Source organism: Paroedura picta, chromosome 3 (assembly GCF_049243985.1).
Source record: "Paroedura picta isolate Pp20150507F chromosome 3, Ppicta_v3.0, whole genome shotgun sequence".
NCBI lineage: Eukaryota > Metazoa > Chordata > Lepidosauria > Squamata > Gekkonidae > Paroedura > Paroedura picta.
In genome coordinates, this window is record NC_135371.1 from 131,327,675 (window position 1) to 131,354,176 (window position 26,502).

The 26,502-nt window shown below is 43.2% G+C and overlaps 1 protein-coding gene and 1 long non-coding RNA gene across 4 annotated transcripts; one reads left to right on the forward strand and one right to left on the reverse strand.

Moving 5' to 3' along the window:
- Window positions 1-394: 394 nt before the first annotated feature.
- On the reverse strand, window positions 395-7,582 carry LOC143832842 (uncharacterized). 3 transcript variants are annotated; one of them, XR_013229424.1, is made up of 3 exons: window positions 7,219-7,582; window positions 3,906-4,087; window positions 395-899 (listed from the first exon to the last, which is right to left on the reverse strand). It is a non-coding gene; the product is annotated as an uncharacterized LOC143832842 (long non-coding RNA). The 3 variants fall into 3 exon arrangements; XR_013229423.1 differs by lacking the exon at window positions 7,219-7,582 and adding an exon at window positions 5,033-5,521; XR_013229422.1 differs by lacking the exon at window positions 7,219-7,582 and adding an exon at window positions 5,033-5,521 and having other exon boundaries at window positions 3,906-4,101.
- Window positions 7,476-25,969, forward strand: JPT1 (Jupiter microtubule associated homolog 1). The gene is given in 6 exon segments (XM_077327860.1): window positions 7,476-7,662; window positions 7,664-7,759; window positions 13,550-13,692; window positions 16,567-16,661; window positions 18,309-18,330; window positions 24,980-25,969. Coding segments are annotated over 6 exon segments (579 nt in total). The 5' UTR covers window positions 7,476-7,582; the 3' UTR covers window positions 25,123-25,969.
- The last annotated feature ends 533 nt before the right edge of the window (window positions 25,970-26,502 follow it).

The following is a 26,502-nucleotide window of genomic DNA, read 5'->3' on the forward strand; positions in this document are numbered from 1 at the left end:
ATGAATTCCTAAATGAACATAGACAACTATTTTTGAATACCTAAATGGCATAAACAAATTAATATGTAAAATCTACAGTAGAGACTGCTGCTTGAATACCTTAATACTATGTTGGAGTCAGTGATGCTCTGTATTCTTGGTGCTTAGGGAGGGGCAAAAGTGGGAGGGCTTATGGAGTTCTGGCTCCACTGGACCTCCTGATGGCACCTAGGCTTTGGCCACTGTGTGACACACAATGTTGAACTAAATGGGCCCTTAGCCTGATCCAACATGGCTTCTCTTAAGTACTTAATAAATAAGTGGTTTGTACCTATACTTTTCAGTGTAGCTCTGGAAAAGAAGATAGGGAGGTTTGACCTAGGAAAAATTGTAAGCCAAACTTGTTTGATCATTCCTAAGCAACTTGCGTATTATTTAAAACTTGCATTAATAAATTATAACAATATAAATTGTCTGCATCCCCATTCTGTGACAAAGTGTGGGATAGTACAAAAATCACTTTTCAGTTCCTGATTATAGCATTGTGGGATTTTCACTGTTTCAATCATAACTGTATTGGTGAGTCCCACTAGTGTAAAGTTCTGAAATGTGTTGCTTTCTTTTCCATGCTCATCTTCCATTAATATTGAGGCAGACATCCACTACCTCATTGTTTTGTCATGGACATCTGTTGCAGTGTTGCAAGTAAGTTCATATAGTGCCCTTGGTGCTTCATGCAAATGTTAAGCCATGGCAGCTGATGTAAAACCCAACCAGTCCAGTATCACATCATGGCACAGAACAGATTTCCTGGAAGCCCATAAGTTCTGTGTTGCTTGCTGAGCATCAGGATCTGCTTTTTCTGCAGGCAGATGCTGCTGAGTATGCTGCTAAAAACCCAATCCATACTGCTGAGCTGCCTGAGGTAAGTGAGAAGGGAAGGCAGGGGGGAGAGAACGAAAGGGAGGGTTAACTATTGCTGTACGGAAATCCATAATAAAATCAGAGTCCAGTAGCACCTAGATTTATTCAAGGCGTGAGCTTTCGAGTGCAAGCACTCTTCATCAGACTAAGAACTGACCACCATAACAGTAGGAATATATAAGCAAAAGTTAATTCTGTTACATTAGTAAATAATTAGTATATAATTAGTAAATAGTACATAATGTTTGGATCCCAAGATTTACATTGCCATTCTATAGGAATTCTGATTAGTGTAATCATTAAGACACCTGCTGTTTCCCTAATATGTGAAGATGATTGATTGATTATTTATTATGGTCATTGACCAGTATCAAAGTATCTACAGACCGCATACATTGTTACAGCGTTTTAACAGGGCACTAGACATCAGGGAGTAAACAAAGGCACAAAACATTAATACAGAATTTTGACAGGACGCTCAGCATCAATAGTAACCAAAGATTTCCACACTCTGCTGGCAGTGTAGCAAAACTTCACCACCATGCAAGAAACAGAATTATCTTTATCTTCAAGCAAGGTTAATTAGATGATCATCTGTAAGGCCAGGGAACCTAGATAGCAAGGGCAAGATTAAATGGCTTCTGGCAACCTTATAAAAGTCACAGTATAATATAATGTGGGCAAAATGTGAAGATGAAGGTTCCATCTTAATGCTGGAAGTGACCAGAGGTCATTAAAAGCCTAGAGCAAGTCTGAATTTAAAAGTATCAAAGTTTTAGTTCAGTGACAAAGTTTTATTCAAGCAGCTACAGGGTTGAATCTCAAATAGTTAAAACAAGCAGACATGCTGGATCTTATAGCAGGGACTGTGGCAGGTTCCTGCTCTGAATATGCTAGTACTGAATATGGATTTTTAAAGGAAGAAACATAAAAGTGAACTATGTGCAGTCACAAAGCCATTTCAGTGGGACATATGCATTTAAATGTGGGTTCACACTCTGTCCTACTGTCGGTGACTACAATGAATATGTAGTTTTGACTTCTACCTTGGTCATAGAGCATGTGATTGTAAAGTAAATGTTTAGCCTCTATTTTGTTCAGACTCTGATTTCTTTTTAAGGTGGTTCTGTTTAATGGGAAGTGAGTATCCTAGAGTGTCCGGTCGAGGGCTGCCTGATTTGAGTTCTTGTTTCTCATCTGGATTTAACTAGCATGGTGCATGCAAATATACAAAATCGTTCCTGATACAAAATTCCAGAAGAGACACTTGTATTGGTCAGCAGTAGAAGGAAAGCATCAGAAATGGATTTATGATGGTAGCAGCCTACTTTGTGGACTGTATGTTGTGAATGTTGGCAGAATTATACTGCTGCGTAAACAATAAGATGTCATGGAAGCACAGGGCATTCAGTGGATTGTATGTATTGCTGTTTTCGTCTCATCCTGAAAGTATGAGGCTGCAAGCTAATCCCATGACTAGTAAAGGATGATAGAAACGTAATTAATTCAGTGCACATAAAACAATATGCTTCCAAGGATTGTAGAGGATGCAAGTTCAAAGTACTGAAAATATATTTCAGATCTTATATCGTAATTAGTGGGACACGGCCGTGACTTAAGGACTGTGCTTCTCATTAAGTGTGCAAATAAAGGTTTTCTTTGTGTTGATTGTAGGTCTGTAGCAGCAGCTATAAATGTATTGGATGATTCTTCCGATGGGAAAACCAACAGGATCTAAGAAGCATCCAGTTCTGGGTACATTTGATGCAATGAGATGAAGGGGGAAATGCTTCCATGTGCACAAGTGGGGATAGAGCAGAAGAGAAAAGAGAATAAGGGGTCAGAGTAGAAAAGGCATGTACCAGATATGCCTAAAGAGAATGGTAGCGTTGGAACTATTTGTATTCAAATGTCAGGTGTCTGTGACTCAAGATGAGGGAATTAGTGCTTGGTTTTAAGGAAAAACATAGATATGGTGAGCATAGAAGAAACCTGGTGGAAGACCAGAAGGATACAGTCATCCCAGGATATGAATTACAAGAATGACAGGCAAGGGCATACTAGAGGAGCTTTTGATATTTATACCAAGGAGCAACTAGAAACCTTAAAATGGCAATTTCTCCACAGAATTGCTGTGGGTGACAATACCAGGTCCCAAAAGTAAATTAGTACTGGGGTTGTGCTGTTGGCCCCCTGACCAAAATGCTCAGGATGATCTTGAAATGGAAAACGAAATCTAGGAGGAATCCAAAGAGAGGGAATTATAATAATAGGCAACATACTTACCTTCATATTGACTAGATAAATGACTGGTATTCCAGTTACATCAAGAACTAAAATTTCTAGATTCCTAAAAGACTATGCATGGAACCGACCAGAGGAGAAGCATCTCTGGACTTGATCCTCAATGATGCTAGCCAGGATCTAGTGCGAGATTTGGATGTGGTTGGACCGACTAGAAACCATGATCATAATGGCATGGAATCTAATTTACATGTATGTGGAGAAAATGCCAGGGAATTTTCAGCAGAGTTATATTTTACTTCAAAAGAGGAAACTTCTCTAAAACAAGAAGTTGAAAGGAGCAATCCCAAGGTGATCAAATCTAAGGCTTAGAGGTTATTGAGAATCTCAGTACTTAAATGTATACCATAGATCAGGAAAAGAGAGCACATAGTCTATGGCTAGCAAGGATAAGTTAAAAAGGTTTCCTTCAGTAACTGGAAGGCTTACTCAAATGAGACAAACACCAACACAAACTTGCATAAAGGAAATGCAAGCAGACAACTGAAGATGCAAAACTGGATTTTGATGAATGTGTCAATAAAACCATAAATACCAACAATAAAGAATTCTTTAAATATACCAGGAGCTGGAAATGCTGGGGACGCAGTTGGGCCATTGGATGACAATGGAATTAAATGAGTCCCAAAGGAGAATAAGTTGATTACTGAGAAATTACATGTATTCTGTCTTTACTGCTGAAGGTATAAGGCAAGTACCTGTTCTTGAATTAATGTTTTCAAGAGGGGTTGTGGCTGAGTGGTAAAGAAGCTGCTTGACATCCATCTTCAGTTAAATGGAACACGTAGTAGGTGATGCAAAACACTTCAATCCAAGACCCTGGAGAGCAGCAACCCATCTGAGAGGGCAGTGTTGGCCTTGATGGATCATTTGTCTATTTCTGTATAAGCCAGCCTCAGAAAGGGAGGAAACAGAGTTTAGGTAAATAGCAATGACAAGGGAGGAAGTTCAAGAACTTACAAATTGCAACCTAACAAATCACTAGGACCAGATGGTATTCATCCTGGAGTTCTAAGGTATGCAACATGTCTTTATGATCAGATCAGCTTCTGTACTAGAGAGTAGAAAGCATTATTAAAGATAAGCATTATTAAACATAGGCTAAGCCCTGCTGAGTAAGAGCCTCTTGTGGCGCAGAGTGGTAAGGCAGCCATCTGAAAGCTTTGCCCATAAGGCTGGGAGTTCAATCCCAGCAGCCGGCTCAAGGTTGACTCAGACTTCCATCCTTCCGAGGTCGGTAAAATGAGTACCCAGCTTGCTGGGGGGTAAATGGTCATGACTGGGGAAGGCACTGGCAAACCACCCCGTATTGAGTCTGCCATGAAAATGCTAGAGGGCGTCACCCCAAGGGTCAGACATGACTCGGTGCTTGCACAGGGGATACCTTTACCTTTACCTTTAAGCCCTGCTGAATAAAATCTAAAATGGCTTCTGCGAACATTAGTTCTGAGTCACTAAACTTGTAAAGTTATTTAGAAGTGTTATAAACATATGGACTGGAATAAGCTGGTAAATGTTCTTTATATTTCCAAAAGGCTTTTGGTAAAGACCTTTATCAAATACTAAGCAATTTTTGGAGTTATTAATTAGAAATTGGCTAAAAATAGGAAGACAATAGAAATAAATGATCAGTTCACGCAATGAAGGGATATGATCAGTAGGACTCCTCAGCAATCTGGATTGGGATGGGTACTTTTCAATGTTAATAAATTAACTAGAGTTAAGGATGATTCATTTACTCTTTAGAAGGCTGGTACATAAAACCAAGTTTTCCAAATAATTCTCTATACACAGACCAAGGGATCATTCCTCCCTTAAGAGCTACCTCTCTTTTTACTGGGCAAGGATTACATCTCTAGACTATAGAAGCTCTGTCCCTTTTTTGGCTTAAATGGGGATGTGTCATGATGCTCCCACTCTACTTTTTTGCCTCCCTCACAGTCCTCTGTTAGTGCTAAACTGATCTTCCACTGTCAGTTCCCAACTGCCACTTCTAAACTGACCCTTTCCACAGAAACCTGTTTGAATAGCCTGTCACTCAAAGGTTCACAGACTGCATTAACCCTTGACAGTCCATTCTGTCTTTATTGCAGAAGACATAAGGCAAGCACTTGTTCTTGTGACAAATTATCTCACTTGCATATATACACTGATGGGATTGTGATTGATAGTAGACCGAGAAAGAAGAAGTGGTTCTTATATGCCGCTTTTCTCTACCAAGAAGGAATCTCAAAGCAGTTTACAATCACCTTCTTTTTCCTCTCCCCACAACAGATCCCCTGTGAGGTAGGGTGAGGCTAAGAAAGCCCTGATATTACCGCTCGGTCAGAACAGTTCTATCAGTGCTGTGGAGAGCCCAAGGTCATCCAGCTGGCTGCATGTGGGGGGAGTGCAAAATCGAACCTGGCTCGCCAGGCACTCCTAACCACTATACGAAGCTGCTTCTGGGGGGTGGAACTAGTTCAATGGAAATGTCAAACTATTGTGCAACTGCAGTGAACAAGGCAAATTCCATGTTGGCCAAAATTAGAATCAGAATAGAGAAAAAAATTGCTATTGTCATACTGCCTTCATAGAAACTCTATGGTGAGACCACACTTGAGTTCAGTTCTGGTCACTGCACCTGAAAAATGGTAGAGCTTGAAAAGGATGCAGAAGAGTGCAAACAAAATGATCAGGGGGCTAGAGCAGCTGCCCTGTGAAGATTAAATACTAAGGCCTATTTGGCCTAGAAAAACAGGGGGGATATAATGCATGTTTCTTTATTTTCAGACTTCTAGCCTGCTGTTCCCTGCGGGCTCAGGTTACAAAAGGTTGAAATAACATTTAAAATCTCAACATTAAATTTCTTCTAAGATAATACAACAAAGTCCATAGTTAACGTATAGCTATATTACAACTTGCCCAATTCTGACTCCTGTCTTGTGAGAGAGGAGAAGGAAGTATAAACTCCTATAGCATTGACTTCATGGGATTTGGATGAGGATCAGGCCAGCTGATGGACAGAAGAGACAGGGAAGATTTTCACTCTGCCGTAATACTAGAATCTGGGGTAATCCACTGAAGCTGAAAGGTTGGAGAATATCTTGTGTAACTCTGCCATTGGATGTGGGCATGGCCACTAACCTGGAATGCTTTAAAAGGAGAGTAGACAAATTAATGGAAGTCTAATGGAAGGCTATCATGATTGATATCTACTCCCTCCAGTACCAAAGGTAGCATGCCTCTTTAAATAAATTGCTGGGGAGCACAGGTAGGAGGACGCTGTTGCAATCTTACTGGTTGTGGGCTTCCTAGTGGTCTGAAGCTGTCTGCCCATGAGGCTGGGAGTTCAATCCCAGCAGCTGGCTCAAGGTTGACTCAGTCTTCCATCCTTCCGAGGTCGGTAAAATGAGTACCCAGCTTGCTGGGGGGTAAATGGTAATAATCCATATAGGAGTATATTGAGATCAGGTTATACATATACCAGAAACGCACAATTTTTCCCCTTTGTATTAAACGCTTTTGTAGATCAAAGAATGATGGGACCTCAGAGCACCAAGACCATGTTGTTTCCTTGCCTCATAATGTGCATACCTGAACAAACATTTTTAACAATTACGTTGAACAAAGTCTGCAGCAATGTGCATTTGCTCATGGCCTTTACTTCATGACTCGGTAAGGCGATAGCTCCTCGAGTTCTGTTTCCATGATGTGGACTTTGTGGTTGGCACAGATATACAAAGCATCATCGTTATTCCCACTTGATACTACTGTGCTGCATCGTCGTATATTGATTCCCCGCCCCCCAGCCGCGGTGTTCATGGAGTTTTAATGTGCCGCAATACAACAAGATTCTGATCCTGAATTGTAGTGCTACCAGGGGTATATTACAGGTGTTCTGTGACATAGTGAGTTTTAAAACAGTGTAGTAGAATCTTCCCCGTCGCACAGTTTTCTAAGTACTGCGTGAAAGTCTATACTTCTGTTAGCTTTCCAAAAGAAACCGAAAACCGCTCAACATTTACGCACCGCCCCCGTGCGACTCTCTCTGACAGGATCCTCCTTAATCTCCACATTGCTGTTTCATAAAGAAAGGCTGGAGGACCTGTTATTGCCTCATGTGTCGTTCAGCCAATCCGAAGCGTCCTCATCTGAGTGGCAGCCGCACTGCTAAATTATGAACAAAGGGGGATGAGAATCCAGGATCAACCAATAATCGCGAAGTAAAAGTAGCTGTCGGCCAGTCTTATTAAAGCAAAGGGGAGTACGGTTGACTCCGGAGTTTGGAGGCGGGCCAATCCTTGGAGTGGCACGAGGCTGACTAAATGAGCAGGAAGGAGGAGGTTTGAACCGTCCAATGAGATGACTCAAAGAGCGCTCACTATAAAAGGAGATGCCGGAGGCGGGCGGCTACTGCAGTTGTCCCTTGCAGTCGCAGGGAGGGGAGGTGCGGGAATATCATCTCCCGGTAGCCTCTTTCTCGGGCGCTTTTCCCGTCCTGCTTTTCCTCCACCATGACCACCACGACCACTTTCAAAGGGATGGACCCCAATGGCCGAAGCAGCTCCAGGTGTGTGTGGGAGAGGGAGGGAGAGGGACACGTGTTTGGGTCGTGCGTCTGTGTGCGCGCAGAGGGTGCCCGCCGGGTCTCCATTGAGACTTTAACCGGGAAAGAAGAAGCGGCGGCTCAGGATGCGGCAGTCCCCGCTTCCTCCTGCTCGCATGTGTGTGCCGCCCCTCGGGTCGCCCGCGATGCCGGCTGCGACTCCTCGGTGGATTCAGCGCCGGCCCGCTATGGCGGGACTTGGGTCGGGACTTGCCGGAGGAAACGCGCCTCTCGCCCCGAGGCCTCGCCGGCGTTGGGCGTGGGGGTGGCCCTCGGGCTCTGCGGAGGCCGGCCACTGGGAATCCGGGGAGCGCGTCTGTGTGCGGGGAGGCGTGGGGCCCGACAGCCCTCCTCGTCCTCCTCCTCGGGCGGTTGTGGGTCGCCGGGGCCCCTGGCCGTGCCCGGGGGAGAGAAGGGCGGCACGAGGGAGTGGCGGCGGCGGCCTGTTGCCTCCTGGGGCTTTGGCCGCGGCGTCCCCACCCATGCCTCGGGGGAGCGGCGCCGGACAGGGCTCCCGGGGCCCGGGCTCTCCGCTTCCGCCCGCGGGGCACGCGTCTTCTCCTCCCCCCCCCCGGCCCGCGGGGATGGCCACACCCTGCCGCCGGGGCCTGCCAGGAGCTCCGGGAGGGGAGGGGGGCGGAGAGGTTCCCGCTGTGCAGGGGCTGGGGGCTGGGGGCGGGCGAGCCTTCTGGCGGCGGCGTGGCCTGCCTGCCTGCCTGCCTGCCTGCCTTCCCCGAGGGATGCGCGGGGCCTGGGCGCGGCCGGCGTGGCGGCGCCTCCGGCAGTCCCGAGTCCGCCCCTTCCCCGGAGAAGCAGCTGCCGGGGAGGCGGGGGCGAGCTGGAAGCCCGGGCTGCCTTCGGCACAGCCTTGGCCGCCAACAAAGGAGGCGGTGTCTCCTCCGCCCCGATCGGCCGCGCCTGGCCTCCTGGCTCGCTTTCGGGGCCGGCGGGGTCTCGCTCGCCCAAGCCTTAGCCGGGAGACGCTGTCGTTCCTGGCAGTGCTTCCTCGCGCTGGGTGGGGCCTGAGCGCGCTTCTATTGTCTACCATCTGTAGGCGTCTCACCTGTTAAGCCGTGGCTTAGGGGGTTGCAACTAGGTCAGCAACTTCCCTGGCGGCTCCTAATCGGCTGCCCCTTCCCCATCTTGTTCCAGCTTCGGCTGTCAGTGCGACTTAAAAGGGGACTTTTGGTCTCTCTGGGACTTGGAGGTGTGTTAAGCTTATTGTGTCTTGCAGCTTTAAATGGAGTACACCTGTGGTTCCCAAACTTTCAGGCTGCCACCCCCTTGGATCACAGACCACATCCCTAGTACCCCTCCCCATACAAACACATAGGTCTGTTAACAATTCAAAACACAATTATTGCCTGCACTTCTTTTTGGTGGTTGTGCAGCTGCCATATTTTAGTCTGGAAAAAAAATATCTTTGTAAAAGCCGCTTTGGTTCTTCATTGGGGAGATAGATTGGGGGGGGCATGCAAGCAATGGAAAATCCCTTGGCAAGGAGCAGGCAGGAGAAGGCTTTTCCTGCCTCCCAAAGATGGAGACTTTTTTGGGGGGAAGGGTTGCTAATCCTAGGTAAAAAAAATCCTGAAGATCTGGGCTGGAGCCTGAGAAGGGGAGAGTCCGAGGAGGAGAAGGAGCTCAGCAGGAATATGAGCCCACCTTTTGAAACTTGTTTTCTTCAGGAAGTTGAGCAGGGTTAGCCTTGGTCTGTACTAGGATGGGAGACCACTCAACAGGAGGCAATAGCAAGCCATGTTGGAATGTCTCACTAGGAAAATGTTGATGTAGTCCCAAAATTCCTCACCGCCCCTCTACTGCCCCCAAACACTTCACTGCCCCTTTGAATCCTTCCACTGCCCCCAGGGGTGGAATACCACCCACTTTAGGAACCCCAAGTTTAAACCCGAGACACTGCCTTGGCTGTATTGCTGTCACTTTCAGCATCTTTTGTACTTTTCAGAAACCTGCACTGTTTTATTGGTTGTTTTGCTGTTTCTACGGGAGCCATGGGGCAGGGGGGACTTGATGGACTTTCTGGAACTGTTGAAGGAATGCCTTGTCTTTGACTAAAGAGAAATCGGAATGGAGATGAATTGTTGAGTACTGTGGGTGTTCTGGTGAGTGTGAACTTAAAAGCCTTGCACAGGTCTGTAGAAAGGTGGCAAATATCATGGGAGTGTTTTAAAAAATCAAGGAGTTCTTGATCTAAAATGATATCACAGCAAGGTTTTATAATACAGGGTCTTGACACTGGTATCTCAGTAACCTCACCTGTGGATGAGCATCTTTTGGGTTCCCTGGCATTTGGAATGTCCTCCACCTGTAGAACAACCTGAAGTTATTCATAGACATGGCCACAAAAGACAAGCTAGTGAACTTCGACTTGGGGCACATGTATCAAGAAAAACCCTTTCTTTCAAATGACAAAAGAAGCATATTAGTTGAAAGGATTGCAATTTGGTAAAAGGCAAATTATTTTCAAAAATATACAGGCATATCTAAATTCTGTTGATTCTGCTTCCCAAATTGCATCCTTTTGCAAATCAAACTTCTGGAAGACCTTGACTTTTAAGACTCTGTTTGACGTGGGAAGGCCTTGCCAGCCTTGCTAGTGGCACAGAACTGTTACTTTTAAAGTTGACACAGTCTTATGAATACCCACTTGTGTGGACTCCTGTGATGACTTATGATAGTTACCAGGCAACAGTATGGAAGTTTTTCTGGTGTTCATTCTGCACATACTGCTCCATTGGAAAGCATGCCCTGGCCTCAAATAACATAGGCATGTGTGTCTTTATCAGTGTCTTAAAAATAAATCTGCAGGCCAAACTGAAATTTAGTAAACTTCTCAGCAAAGGTTTTGTGCAGTGGTTTTGTTTTGATAGTTTTCATTGTGTAGGCACTGATTATCTTTTTAGATCTCTTCAGTTATGAAATGTTCCTACGTGGGCATGATCTTTCAGGAATTTACAATAATTATAGGTCTACAAAGATTACATGCATAGTGTAGGGAAAAGGTGGATATTAGAATTCCTACACATACAGTGCTTCACTAGTCATGAACTTTTAGGAATCTATTCCTTATATTGAGTGCTCTCCGAATACTCAAAAATTGGATTCCAGCTGTGTGTCTTGGTGGTTGTTCCTTATTAATGTTCATGAAATATTTAGGATCCACAACACTTTGGGATGTATGGGAAACTGGCTGTGATTCCACAAAATGTCCTAATCAGTATTCTAGAAATATTAATGACTTCATCTTCATGCTGTCCTGAAAAATGCCATGGTTATACTCTATCAAGCAGCTCATTGTACTGTATTTACGTTTGTCATGACTTCCGTCAAGGTCTGGTAGTATTTCACAATGCAGAAGAACGTGAATACCTTTGTGCTGTAGTTTAAACCTTTTTGATTTTATGTTCATGCTTTAAAGAAGTGGTTCTTTACCTGTGGGCTGGGGACCCATGAGGGCCACAGAGTTATTGTAAGGGGTCCAGATTTTCACCTTCCTGAGGATTGCCTTTATGGCAGCCGTGCCCCAGTGTGTCAGACCAGCTGAACTTCATTCACCAACTGATTTGCCACAGCATCTTCGACTGGGATCTACTTTCCCTGGGGGCCCTATCCAGGCAAATGGCATCTGGCCAGCCAAGTGTACACCAGTTCAGTGTACACCAGTTCAGTGGGGACTGTTTGTCTACTCACAAGGAGAACACTTGGCTCACAGTGGCCATCCCATCTCTTGCAACAGTTGGGAATGCCTGTACTTCGAAGAATCACTATTCAGACAGTGGCTTCTTTGAAGACCCATCAGTTGGCTTCTCTGGCTCTTCCTTCCTACATCTCTGGTAGCTCCAGAAGGCCCAGAGCTGCATTAGAGAGTTGTCAGGGCCAGGGGTGTGATGTCTCCCTCTCGACCATCCCAGACAGCCTGTAAATGTGGGGGAGGAGTGGTTGCCCCCACATAGTCTATGCATCTGACATGAGCTCCAACTCAACAAAGTTTATGATGGAATGAATTCTGTTACTTGTTAATGCATCACTGACCTGCAACTCAACAGTTATGCCAAGAAACCTGACAGTATACAAGGTCTTCTTTCCTCCAATTTTTGAAGAACTTTCCTTTATCTGGCTCTACCTCAGTGATTCCTCCTTTGTGACCTTATGTTTTTGTGTGTATTGTAGCTTTGGTTCCAGTTGTTTCTCTGTTTTACTTTATTTTAATGGTGGTTTTTAGACTGTTCTTAACTTGTTAACTGCCAGGATGGCACTGTGACAAGGGCAAGAAAAGTGGAGTATAAATCCTATGAGTAAACCCAGGTGACATGCTGCAAGGGGGAGCAGCCAGGCAATTTATATTGCACTTTAATAATTTATTGTGTATTTAGACTCCCTTGGGAGCCAGCTTACCACTGAAAAGGAAGTTTAAATTCAAAATAAATATGCATCTATCAGCGTTCCATCAATCTGAAAACTCATTGTGCATCCAAGCATATTCCTGTAAATACTGCCCAGCTTGCTAACTTTGCTATTAAGGGATCACTTGAGGTCACGACACCAGTAATTCCAAAATGCACAAACATATGAAGCTTTCTTATACTCAGTGATGAAGTCATGTGTCTGTACTGTCTACCCTTCAACCCCTCAAGTCTCTGAAAGCTGCAAAACAGCCTCAGCCATTTAATTAAATGAGTTACATATAATCAATAAATAAGCATACTTTCTGTAGACTGAATACATAATGTTTCGCAAATATATGTATTACCATTTGTTCAAATAGATACTGTTGCTTTTTAAATACAAATCCATTTAAGTGTTACAAAATTTGGAGTAGGTTTTCATCGTTATGCATTTCTTGATCATATACTATGGCCATGTACTAATAGTGTGGTTGGTCCATAACATTTTTGATGTTAAAAGGGGTCTTGTTTGTGCTGTAGTGTGTATGAGATGTGTTAGATGCATTACGGTCTAGTTGTGCCCGTGTGTTAACCTGCAGAACAGAAATAGTTTGCCAGTGACAAGTTCAATTGCTACCTGGGTACAGTAGGTCTATCGTATTACCTGGCAAAGTTTGTCACCATAGTCAGGGTCTCTTCAAGTCTGATCTCTTGTTACAGCTACCTGATGGATACATAATTTATTCTTTAGTTATTATTATTAGGAAATTATACATGCTGAGAATCTGTTGAAGGCAGCTAATATTTAGCTAGGGATGTTAAAAGCATTGCTGTTCTTCAATTCATACATGGAATCATGGAGTTGGAAAGGGACATCATGGGTCATCTAGTCCAACCCGCTGCACTATGCAGGATACTCACAACCCTGTCTCTTATATGCTTCCTCTGTTTTGCCTTTTCATAGATAATATCCTGCTTTGGATAAAGTATTCCGACAGGTTCTTCTTGAGGGAAAGACTGCCATCTTGGAGGGTAGTCCATTTCTCTCTCCTTGCAACAACTCTGTGGTAGTTAGGCCAAGAGAGTGTGACTGGTCCCATGGACACCCAGAAAGATATTCCAGGCAGAGAAGGGATCTGAACCTAGGTTTCCCAGGTACTATTCTGACACATTGACCACGAAACTCTATTGGATTAATTTGAAGTTAGCTAAATGTATACCATCCTCAAGGATGGGTAGATCTGATTTTAGGTGATACATCGCTTATAATGAGCAGAGCTCTATTTGGTGTGCACTGTAACTTCAATACAATGAAAAATGTTTGGAATATAACTTGGCTATCTTTTTCCAGGGTTCTTCGCCCTCCAGGTGGTGGCTCCAATTTCTCCTTGGGATTTGATGAACCAAAAGAACAACCAGTGAGAAGGAACAAGATGGCATCCAACATCTTTGGGACTCCAGAAGAAAATCCACCTTCTTGGGCTAGGTCAACAGGTACAGTTTCCTCTTTTCAGGAGTTTCCTATCAAATTTAAATGTCAGTTTGGGGTAGTGGTTAGGATTGCGGACTTCTAATCTGGCATGCCAGGTTCGATTCTGCACTCCCCCACATGCAGCCAGCTGGACTTATAGACCTTGGGCTTGCCATGGCACTGATAAAACTGTTGTGACCAAGCAGTGATATCAGGGCTCTCTCAGCCTCACCTACCCCACAGGGTGTCTGTTGTGGGGAGAGGAAAGGGAAGGAGAATGTAAGCTGCTTTGAGCCTCCTTCAGGTAGAGAAAAGCGGCATATAAGAACCAACTCTTTTTCTTCTACTACTACTCCTTCTTCTGCTTCTACTTCTACTATTACTACTACTTAGTAGTAGACATACCTGGATTTAGTGATGGTAGGACTTGTAGGAACATATGCCTTTTGACCTGATTTTAATGCTGTAAAGTAACCTTAGTCAACTAATTAAAGGGTAACTAGAGAAGAGGTAACTTGAAGTTTAGGGTATGTCTGTACTAGAACAGCACCAAGTAGGTGAAAAGCATGAACTTATTCCCTTTGTTGGGTGGAGCACTGAAACTTGTAGGCATTACTCCAAGAGACTCCTAGGGCACCTGATCTATCAATCTTGCTACTTTTGGCTTGGTCAGTGCCTGGAGGGAAGACCTCCTGGGAATACTAAGTAAGCAACTTTGAATTCCATGCAGGAAGGAAGTCATAATATAAATATGTACTGTACAAGTTCCCACAGTTTGGTTTTGAGTAGCTGTCAATCTCAATTTATCTATGGTAGAATCGCTGCATTGCATTCCTCATTGCAGAAACAAATTCTAGTCTGAATGCTTGTTAATTACTGGTGGCACAGTCCTATACTTTGGAGTATTTCTAATTCATTAGAGCATTCTTACTTTTGCTTTCTGGTGCAGGCACCAAGCAGTTTATAATTGCACACTAAAGATAAAACTGGCAATTAAGTACCTTGAAAACAAAAGTAGAGAAATTAAAAAACCACGTGTAAGCCAACAGTTCTAAGATCATCCCTACAACAGTGGTTTACCCCAGTGCATGTTTTCACCACCAGACACCTTGGTAGTAAGATGGCGTGATGCCTGTCACAGTACCAGCTGCACATGTTCTGCAAGAGTTAGAGCAGGCTTTGTCAACCCAAATTTAATGAGATCCTGGGGTTTCCTGAAAGCCCTGGGGAATGGCCAATAATGGGCCTAGAGGTTTGGGAAGGGGAGGGGCCCTGAGTGGGTGTTTACACAGCTATTATGTCAGTTATATGGTTTGATTTGTGTGATCTTTCCTGTAAATGAAAGCTATAACATAAAGCTCAAAAGCATACTAGAGCTAAAAATAAGAATGCAAAGGCACCCTTCTGAAAGTTGGTATTAAAAGACGTTATCAGAGTACATATTTTCATAATGTTGAGTAACTCTGCTGCAGAAAGTGGTTGAACTGTTCTGAAGGTGTAGGTGCTTCCAGTGCAGTCACAAAGGATGTTTGAGAAGGCTAAAGGTCACTGTCAACGATTGTTGCTTGGATATATCAAACTTGTTGCTTTTATTGTTAACATCTCTAAGGAAGGGCCCATATACTGCCTGTGCTTTGGCAACTGCATGGGCTCCCAGTTGAATTCTGGATCATATTTGTTTGGTACTCACTTTTAAGGCTGTTTGTGGTCTGGGCCTGGTGTACCTGAGGGTTTGTGGTCTGGGCCTGGTGTACCTCCCTGGCAGTGCCCCCAAAGAGCACTACGTTCAGCTTAATTCCAACCGGCTAGTGAGCCCTGGCCTCGAGGAAGTATTCCTGGCTTCAACCAGGACCAGGATGTTGTCTATTCTGGCTCCTACCTGGTGGAATGAGTTTTGAATTCAGTTTATTGCATACAGCCAGTGGCCGTTGCAGTTCTTAAAATAAGCAACTTTAAAATTATACAGAGTATATGCATGGAAATAATTAATACAGAATAACTGTACCTGGACAAGTCAAATAAAACTGTTTCATAAATCTGTCCCTGAAAGCTAAAGCAAATAAGGCTACTTTGTAGGTAATATGAAGGTCTACATCTGACAACAACATGCATAATATTTCACCCTCAGGGAGAGCTAGAAATCTTTGGAGGAAGAAATTTTGAATGGTCCCTCTAGTCCCTAGTTCTTCCAGCCCCATATAACCACTCCATATAGCAATTGAGGGATCACTTTACTACATGGTGGAATGAACTCTTCAGCCAAGCTTTTGGTTGGGGCTACTGAATTGTTAAGAGCCTCTTGTGGGGCAGAGTGGTAATGCAGCAGACATGCAGTCTGAAAGCTCTGCCCATGAGGCTGGGAGTTCAATCCCAGCAGCCGGCTCAAGGTTGACTCAGCCTTCCATCCTTCCGAGGTCGGTAAAATGAGTACCCAGCTTGCTGGGGAGTGAATAGTAATGACTGGGGAAGGCACTGGCAAACCACCCCGTATTGAGTCTGCCATGAAAACGCTAGAGGGCGTCACCCCAAGGGTCAGACATGACTCGGTGCTTGCACAGGGGATACCTTTACTGAATTGTTAACATCTAATGGGCCCTGATCAGAGCTCCCCATCAAAAATTCCCAAAGGAGAACACCTGGGATAAACTAATTAATCTGGCTGGACCACTGCTTATCTGTGGTTTTAAATGCTTTTATTTAGATAAGGTAAATTGTATATTTTAATGAGAATAATTGCATTGATATATTTTTGTATTGTAAGGGTTGATTATGGTATTCACTGCCCCGAGCCATCAAAACTCAGGAGAGCAGTCTATAAATTCAATTCAATTAATAACAATAATAAATACTAGTACTAGAATGACTTACTAAAATCACAAATAATTTATTTCTAGCAGCCATGCCTAGTGACATCAGTGAAAGTTCTGAAGCACCTGGGTCCCAAAGAAGAAAGTCTACTGATGCAAACTGTGGAGACTATATAGATCCTAAGGTAAGAACTTCTCTGTAATTACGATAGTAAAATGGTGGCAGAGAAACACCGCAGTATTCGAACTCCCTTTACCGTATTCAGATTTTTTTCAGTTCTTGATTTAGGACTAAATCTTGAGTAAACTGTTCTTAGCAACCCTGAAGTGGTTGCTTTTTACTTGTCACTTGAGTCTGTTTCCAAAAACTAGGTCAAAGTGTATTGTTTCGGCTTGACTGTATTGCCATGGCCTAGCTCCTCTTAACAAGAACCCATTGACAGATGAACTACTTATTGAGACGCCAGAGGTTTGAAGTTAAACCCTGGATTAGGACTGATCCTTCATAAGCAATGGCTTGTAGACAAAGTCATATTTTATTTGCGGACATTCAGACCAGAGTTTAAGTACACAATTAAAATATTGGATGAATAAGAAAAAGAGATATTTAAATACAAAAGTTTTCAAGATCACAAATAAAACGTACAAGACTTGTAGTCTTGTAACAGTGGTAACATAGCACTTTCAGTACTTGGCTCTCAACAATGAACGTACCAGTGATTATTAACGAAGAGTCAACTTTAATAGGGCTGACCACTTGCATTCATGTCCAGGATGGGGTGTGAGTAGGGTCCTCAGTTTCTCAGGATTAGTGTCATCCAGGTGCATGTAGCAATCTGTTGCCCAAAACTCATTGTGACTCTAAAGAATTCACACTGTTCTCTGACCCAGAGCCTACTTAATTGCATGCAACAGCTTAGATAACTCTGCCAAAATTGATTTATATACCATCTCCCATGGTCAATTCTAATCAGAGGACTGATTTGTGCTTCAAAATGTTTAATACCTAGTGGCTTGTTTTTCATGTGGCTCAACTAGTCATAGACTGATAGTGTTCTGACAGGTCTGTAAGTTTCCTCTGATACATATGATGCTAACTTCCTGATGCTAACTTCCTGAAGTCTCTCCTTCAGTTCCTCATCTTAACACTAAAACTTTAAAGTTAGGTAGCCCATCACTTGTGTTACCAGATAGTGATAGGCAACTGACAACCTTGAACAAATCCCAGCCCATGAAGGCTACCTTCTCATTCCCAGCTGCCAGTCCAACATATGGCTATGGGATGCTTTACTCTCGTACCTGAAAATTGACTTTGAATGCTGTGAGAAAAAATCCTTCCAGTTCTTGAAGGCCTCTCATCCTCACCCCCTGTTTCTACATGAATCATTAATCTCTGCATTGGAAGTGATTGAATAATCCAGTCTCTTCCCATGCAGAGGGGCTGCAGAATGAGGTCTTAGCAGAGAAAGCATGGAAGAAAGCAAGGTAGAATAGTGGAGGCACCAGATATTCTGGGAATATTTTAAACTTATAGGGGATCTTAATTTTTAATGTGTTTCTTACATGTTAGCAGTTCTTCTATGGCATGCGAGCACGCCTTTGTAGAAAGATTAGGAATACTGATCTGGTAAAGGGGCAGGGAAATGCTTGTGTTAATACTGTCATCACAAGCCTCAAGACTACATCAAGGGTCCTCTGCACTTACAGTTCATAGGGCTTCTGCAACAGGCTGTTCTTGCTTAAATTTGCTGTTGGGTGGGCTGTGGCTGCAGAAGCAATAGTCTCCAGTAGGTGTTACAAAAAAGAAAATAACTTTATTGTTGTTGTTCTAGGGCGGAGAAGTTGAGATTCCAGGTGAGTAGTTCTTTTTACCTCTAAAGGAAATTATTTTCCCCGTAAAGGGACTCAACAGAATGTGTATATTATTTTTCCCCATGTCTTACTGTCCCTACTGAAGGCATTCTCTCGGTCACATGTGTGTGTGATGGGGTGACTCAAGTGTTATCTGACAGCAGGATGTGGGTAGAAGCTCCGATTGCATAAACATGGGGGGAGGGGGAGGCCGTCCACAGAGTTCTTCCACCCCACCCCCCCAACCTAGTGCCTGTTGTATTCCTGAATGCAATGGGATTGGCCCCTAGTACCAACATAATTGCCTATGTATAATTATATGGGGTACTCATTTGATTTGTTTCTGTTGGGTAGGGGTTTTAAGGGCTTTTTAAAAGAGGTTTTATGCAGGAGAAAGGGAGACGAGAAACTAAGCTTTCCAGAGTTATCACTTCTGAATGGACAGTTCCAGACCTCTGGCTACTATATCAAGGCAAATGGATCTTTCATTGTTTAGGCTCTGGGGTAGAAAAAGGAATAACCCCTAAAATGCGTAGACTAGGAATGTGCAATTTTTTTCACCAAGTTTTTTTTTTCTGGCTCAGGTCTATTTCTCCTATCCCCCATTTCAGAATACCCACCCCCAAAGAAAACCAGATCCAAATACCAGTATGGTATTCAGATCCTGGATTTTTTTAAAATTGAGAACTGAAATGTTGGGGGTCCAACAGACCCCAATCGAAAAATGCCAGTTAAAAAATAAATACCAGCCCGATCCAAGTGATTGTGAATAATGACAACTGCATGCCAAAAGAAAGGTATGCTATTTCACAGCTGATAAAGCTGCCCATGTGCACAAGTCATTAAGCATCAAGCATATCTGTAAGAGTTCAGCAGGAAACCTTCCCCTAGGAGCTTTCAGAGATGACTGATTTTTAAAAAATAATTCTGGCAGATAGCCTTAACTGGTTCCTCTGTCTAGTGCACACCAAACAAAGCTGATCTCAATTTTTTCCATGTGTTCAATCAAGATGAGCACCTTATTAAACTGGATAGAGGACTTTCCTTCAACTTGTGGCTGCCCACCTGGAAATTTGCCCACCACAACATTTTGAAATCCAAGGTCAGAAGGACAGCCTGGTTTGGAAAGTTTCTGAGATCACTGAAGTGTTCCTAGCATTCCCATGTAAAGCCTACTTGTGCGCTTAGCCCCACTCTAGAAGCTATGGAAGGAGGGTAGATTTGTGCCACTACACTTGGTTGACTACTCATTCTTCCTCTGAGGTTCATGGAAAACCACGTTGGTAGTTACCATCAGATTATGACACACACAATAATAATATGTTATAAAACTATTAATGTTAACTATAGTTCACTTATTTAACAGAATTAATTTTTGCTATATATCCCCACTGTCATATCGGGAGTTCTTAGTCTGACGAAGAGTGCTTGCACTTGAAAGCTCACGCCTTGAATAAATCTTTGTTGGTCTTAAAGGTGCTACTGGAAACTGATTTTATTATATAAATATAACCTTTTTACTTACCGGAATAACTTGAGCGTGTTGGGTTCTCTTTCTCTCCCTCTATTGAATTTTAGCTAACTTTTGTGTGGCTGATAGGGGGCGGGGAGGCATGGAAATCAGACTTATGATACAAAAGCAGATTGCAGTCTTGATTGTTTACATAACTCTTTTATTAGGGTGAGTGTTAAGGAAATGTTTCTGTATGCTAAAAGTTAGCCAGGTGCTATAATGAAAGTCCAGAAGCTGTAGAGAAGGGTTGGTGGATTGCTTGAGCGGATGAGCCCTTTACTTCCATCCCTGATGCGGGCTGAAAGGCTTGCAATGTACCCGTCCTCCAGTCGGTCCGAGGAGGGAACCAATTTCCAACCAGAAGCTCTCCCAAAAAACAGGAGGATCATTCCATCTCAAGTAGCTTAGCCCTTGGCTATCTCTAAAATGATACAAGACAGCGGTCTCCAACCCCTGGTCTGGAGACCGGTGCCGGTCCGTAGATCAGTCGGTACCGGGCTGTGGCTCCTCCTTATCCTCCTCTCCAGCTGCTGCCTCGGAGGCAGCCCTGCCACTCTGCCACTGGCTCACCTTTGGTGCTCTCTGGTGGCCGCCATGGCTGGGGCTCCCCCTCAATATGGCACTGCACAGCTGCTGCTGGCAGCGCCTCCCAGCGGGCGGTGGGAAGTCAGGGGCACCAGCAGGAAAGCAAGTGGAGCAGGGGCTCGGACAGCGGTGACTGTCCCTCGGCAAAAGAGTACCCCTCCCTGGGCCTCAGTAAAATTGTCAAGCATTGACCAGTCCCCGGTGATAAAAAGGTTGGGGACCACTGGTCTAAGGGGCTGGGAGTGTCTTCATTTGCATTTCAAATAGCCTCCTTCCTAAAAAGCAAATTGCTCTTTAACCTCAGTCAGTTTCTTCCTCTGGCTTCTATGTTCTCTGATCCTTTCTGAGCCTGAACTCTGAATAATCACTATTCAGAATGGATAGAAGGAATTTACAATAGCCAACCCACTTAGCAAAGAGTGTAGTTTTTTGGAGGATTAAGAGAAGCCTTCAGACTTCCTGGAGGCATACCTCTTGAATTCCTGGACTTAGGTGGGTAGCTGTGTTGTTCTGAAGCAATAGAACAAAGTTTGTCCATTGGCAGTTTTAAGACCAACAAAGTTTAATTCTGGATATAACCTTTTGTGTGCACGTACTCTTCTCATATATTGAAATAGATTTCCTCATAGCATACATACAGGGCGGTCTAGTCGTTCAGAAGGGCTAGTTAGAGCCAAGGTACATTAGTAACTGGGCTACCAATATAGCATAGATTTAATTGGATTAGAACAGCTGGTAAAACTTGTGAATGGCAGCAAATCAGCATGCAAAATACAAGAGTTAACAACCAGATGGGAGAACTAAGTCTTGAGTCCAGTGGCTCCTCCAAGACCAACCAAGTTCAATATAAGAGAACTGAGAGACGTAGTATGTGTAGATGCACACTTCTCCAGATAACATTGAAACAAATTTCCTCAAATAAGTATGACATATTTGGGGGTGGGAATTAGTTGCCTGGAAGGGCTAATTAGAGTCAACAATACATAAATTCAGCTAACATGGGAATAACACAGAGAGAGATCTGTCAGTAAGATAACAGCTGTAACAAGTAAGTTTGAGTTGTTGGTTTTGGAGGTGTCATTTACACATCTGATCAACTACTTCAAGGCAGTCTCCGCTATACTTACTACCCAGTAACTTATATTTATGTGCCACCTTTCCCTATGGCTCAAGGTGGCTCATAGAGTTTAAAATACACATGCAGATAATATAAATATAATAACATACATTTTCTATAAATAACTAGATATGCATCTTGACTAGCCCTTCCTGGCAACTAACTCGCCTCCCCACTTACATTGAAACAGATTTCTTCAAGCTTTACATGTATCTGATGAAGTGTGCGTGTACAGGAAAGCTTATATCCAGAAGTTTGTTGGGCTTTAAAGGTATCGTGGGATTCAAACGTCATTCTCTTCAATTCTTAGAATAGGTGAAGGCTTTGAGACCTCACAGGAATGGTAATTTTCCCTTTAAGCATAACTGCCAACAGTCTGGCCAAGTCATTTAAATGCCCTTCTTGAACTGTGGCTTAATAGGATCTCTGTCCATAAAGCCACTTTGCATTACTCATAGATATAGCTGGTTCTGTCAGCTTTATTTTATTTGCATTATTTATAATCCGCCTTTCTCACTGGCACTCAAAAGTGGATTACATAGAGTCAGTCAATACCATCAACGGGATGGGGAATTAAGTAACCAATAAAATAGGATTTGGGTTGTGGATCTGTCCAGAATTCTAAAAATACAAGAACTGCAGCAAAGCATAAGTGTCAGTGTAGCACGTTAAATAATGCAAAATTACACAATAGGAGTTAACCTGCAACAAAATACACACTCTTGTAATTTTTTCAAGCATATTAAAACATTTTGCCTAACAAAAAACCCCATGCCTGCCTGCCTGCCTGCCCTGTACAAGAATTTCAGCCCAGATGTACCAGATGAGAGCTTTGACGTGATTATGTGATTCTTCAGCCTGAGCAGAAAGCAGGGATCATTTCCTCAGTCTGGGAAACTCACTCAGGTTGTGAAGTTTATCTGGGGAAACCAAAGGAAGTAAAACTTAGTCCAGGCCTGGTTTGGTTCCTGAAATTCACTGCTTGAAGGGTGTAGTATTGATTGCTAGTTTAGTTGCCTTTAAAACATGGATTAGGTAACTTTGTGGAGAACAAGTCCATCAATAGCAATTGGCATTGACTGATGGAACATGCTTGGTCATAATAATCAGAGATAATAAACTCTACTGGGAAGGAAACAGGAGCAGGCCTTGGCCTCCATGATGTATTGTAAGCCTTCCAGTGGCAACTGGTTAGCCAGTCTGTGAAGCAGGATTTTGGATCAGTGGTCTGATCAGCAAGGCCATTATCTGATAATGCTTGAAACTCTTAAGATCTGTCTTGAGATGTGATTTGGTACACTCCCAGAACATCAAGAGTGGTTTCATGATTCGGGTGCACAACTCTATCATAGCTGCCACAAAGTTGTTACATGAGCTGTTGGTGTAACTTCTGTCATATGAAAGCTGTGAACATTTGCCAGCTGGCTTAAAAAAAAAAACAGCCAAGTTGAGCTATGTAGGTTCACTCCCTGTAGTTAAAGAAAAAGGCTGAAACCAGCATTGTCCCTTTGGCTGAATATTCTGCCACTGGGCAAAAAGATCAAGTCTGGAACTAGCTATTCATACTTCACAAAATTGACTGTTCATTCTGAGTATGGACAATGAAGCATTCAAACAGCATGAATAGTTGACTTCAGCTACAACAGTCTTCCAATCTTCCCAGTTGGCAGGCAGGACTAATGGGCGTTCTACCTAAAGCTTCTGCAGAATATCAAATGAAGTGATCCTGTCATTTCAGAGGATGTTGGTTAATTCTTGTTTGTGTACTTCATAGTCTGGCTTTCTCAGGGAGACTCCAAGCAGTGCAAGTCAATGCAGTCAGTGAGATAAGCAATGTAACAGGACTAGGATTACAGAAGCGAGAAACCACCCAGAAAGCAGGAAACATATTGAACAACACAGAACATGGTATTGCATAAGGAGAAAACAATACAGTGAGAGCAGGGCTATTGCTACAGCTAACAGTTAATACAGCTGTGGTATAGTCCTAGTCCCAACATGGGTCGCCCAGGCTCACCTGATCTTGTCAGTTCTCTGAAGCTAAGCAGGGATGGCCAGTCCTGGTTAATCTTTGGATGGGAGACCACCAAGGAAGTCCGGGATAGGGGCACCATGAGTCAACTGGGACTTTACAGTGAAAAGTTCTATTCCCTTTATAATGTTGGAAATGCCACCTGTTGAACAGAGTACCTACCAGATGATCGTGCTGGGATTCATGGGACTGAATTGTGCTTGGAAAGCTGCACAGCTGCAGTATTCATACATGTCTATGCAGGTTGCTGAGTAAAGCATTAATCTTGTATATTCAAGTTATACTCAAAGGCCATTACAAGAGCAGTTTGATTATATATATAGTAAGAAGTTCTACCCCCAGCATCCCATAATTAGAATGCTGGTTATTTTGTCTACCAGGCCTCACCAGGGCTGCCTGCACAGTTCTGTCAGCTGGAACCCCTCCAGAAAAGATATATCCTAAGCAGTTTTTAAGTAGCCTGTCCAAATCAGCAAGGTACCCCAGTTTTCTGGCTAAAATAATAGACTTACAGTAGCCAGCATGTAGTTTCACGTTGCACTGAAATATTAGATTTGATTGTAATAAATGCCCTTTCTTCCAATCATTGAAATTTAGGTAGCTGTTTCTCAAGCAAAATGGCTATGCGGTTTGTGTATGCCACCTCTTTTACAACAAATACTTAGCATTTCCATTACAAGTAAAGTGTGTCCAAGGATGGGAGTATATTTTCCCCTTGGCTAAATTGGCTGGTTCAAACCCACCACCTTTCCCAAAGACCTATTCTGTACCAATCAAGCCCTCAAACAAGATGTCTGTGGAAATTGAGTCTGTGTTTCTGCAGAATCTCCAAAGACAGGGTGGAATATAAATCCCATGGTAAATAAATAAGAATAGGGAGCTCTTGAGAATGTTTTCTCATTTCTGCTGTTACATTACTCAGCTGATTAGGAGTTACCATAGAGCCAGTGCTTCCAGGCAAAGCAAGCTGACAAGGGCTGAGTGGGAAAATGGAGTATCTAGCACTGGTAGCAAATATCCCATGGGCCAGCTGAGCAGAGACAAAGATTATGGGAAGCCTGTTCTTATGGGGAAAGCAATATATGCAATGCTTATCAAATGCAAACTTATTTAACTTTGCATACATATCCTCATTTTTGTCATTGGACAGTTGAAAAAAAAATGGAGGATAGCAAATGATTTTGGAGTAAAAGGAAGGTTATTTGGACAGATAGTCTCATAAGAATCCATACAGGATTAGGATATTTGGATCCAGAGGTGACCTAGCTAGCACTGAAATAATGTATAGTACACTATAGCAAATTTTTTGGGTGTGGGAGGGATCACATTAAAACATTTTTAAAGGTATCTCTACAGCATACAAAAGAATTATTATTTCAGTTCTCACTTGCTGTTCCCTTCCTAGAAAACATCGAAGCCGAAATAGAAACTGCCTCCGGCCTGAGTGAAGAAAAGCCCCTGCCGGCTGCACCTGTTCCTAGCCCAGTAGCCCCTGCACCATCGAGGAGGAATCCACCTGGTGGAAAGTCCAGCCTAGTCCTGGGTTAAACTTGACCCTCTTTGCTCCTAACTACTTGGAACTCATGTCTGTCATCTTTTTTTCTCCCCTTTTTCCTTCCATGCTTGTGAACTGCACAACTCAAGCCTGACTGTACTTCTCAAACTATCATTAAAAGAAGCACTTTATGTACTTCATTTTTTTTAAAGGAAGGTTTTTTCCCCCCAACTCTGGTTTCATCTCCCTTGGGTCTACTGGAAGTGGTATATGTAATCCCCCCCCCCCCCGTGGTAGACTTAGAACAGTGGTATTTGCTATACAGCCCACGGCTGACTGAAAGATTTCTGAGATATTAGTGTGTATCATAAATTAGACAGGTTGGTTCTGAGTGTGTGGTAGGTGGATTTTTTGTCTTGAAACTTGTAGAAACCCTTTAGTTGGCTTAGAACGGTTGAAAGTCAGGGTTGTACGGATGTGGTGGTCTCTTCTCTACCCATCTGAGCCACACAGTGGTTGGTTATCCACAGTATCCTTTCAATAAGTGGCAAGAGTTTCCTGTGCATTACAAAACAGATGGTGCTAGTAACTACCATGCTGCCTTCAATGAGTGGAATCTTGATTCAGCCTTGATGGGGCCAGTGCCAAATATGAGCCTGCTGTTCTGTTGCCCCAGTCCCAGACCCTTTCATTTTTTTTTTAAATAGAAGGTGGAAAAGGATCCTATAAAAGCAAGTATTGGGTGGGAAAGTCTCAAGGGACATTCTAGTCCAAATGACTCCAGTGCTATGCATGATCATGCAGGTCCTTGACCGTGAGGTTAAGATTTCATCCTTCTAAATGTGCATTGTGATTTGACGAAGCTGGGCTGTTGCTTCAAAATAAAGGATATAGAAATTTTGAAGTGTCGAGAGCTTTTGTCTTCAGATTGCTTATTTGATTATGATGCTTTGTTTCATTGTTTGCATAATTCTTGAACAAAATCCACTAGAACGTAAAAAGGAAATGCTCTGCTGGAAACCAGATATTGTGCAAGATGACTTGAATTTAAAATGTCTCCTGTATTGTAGTTTACCTCCTGCACTGGCATGCTTACTAACTGGTTGATGTGACAATGCAGACATTTTGGTTTGCAGGTAAATACAGTCTTTATTTGACGTTTGGGAGTAATCTGGGGCCATATAGCTCACATGCAATTTACATTGCAGAATTCTACTAGTTTAGAGATGGGGGTATAGGAGGAAGTGCCATGTGGCTGGTTTTCTGTATGCTTTCAGGGCCATGAAGCGAAATCACTTGAAGGTGCCTGTCATGTTCCAAAGGATTGGTGGTTATTTAACAGAATGGCATATCTGCCTGAAACGGGTCACAGAACATATCATGTGATACATTACAGAGCAGTGTATGCAAATAACACAGTTACTTGTGAGTAC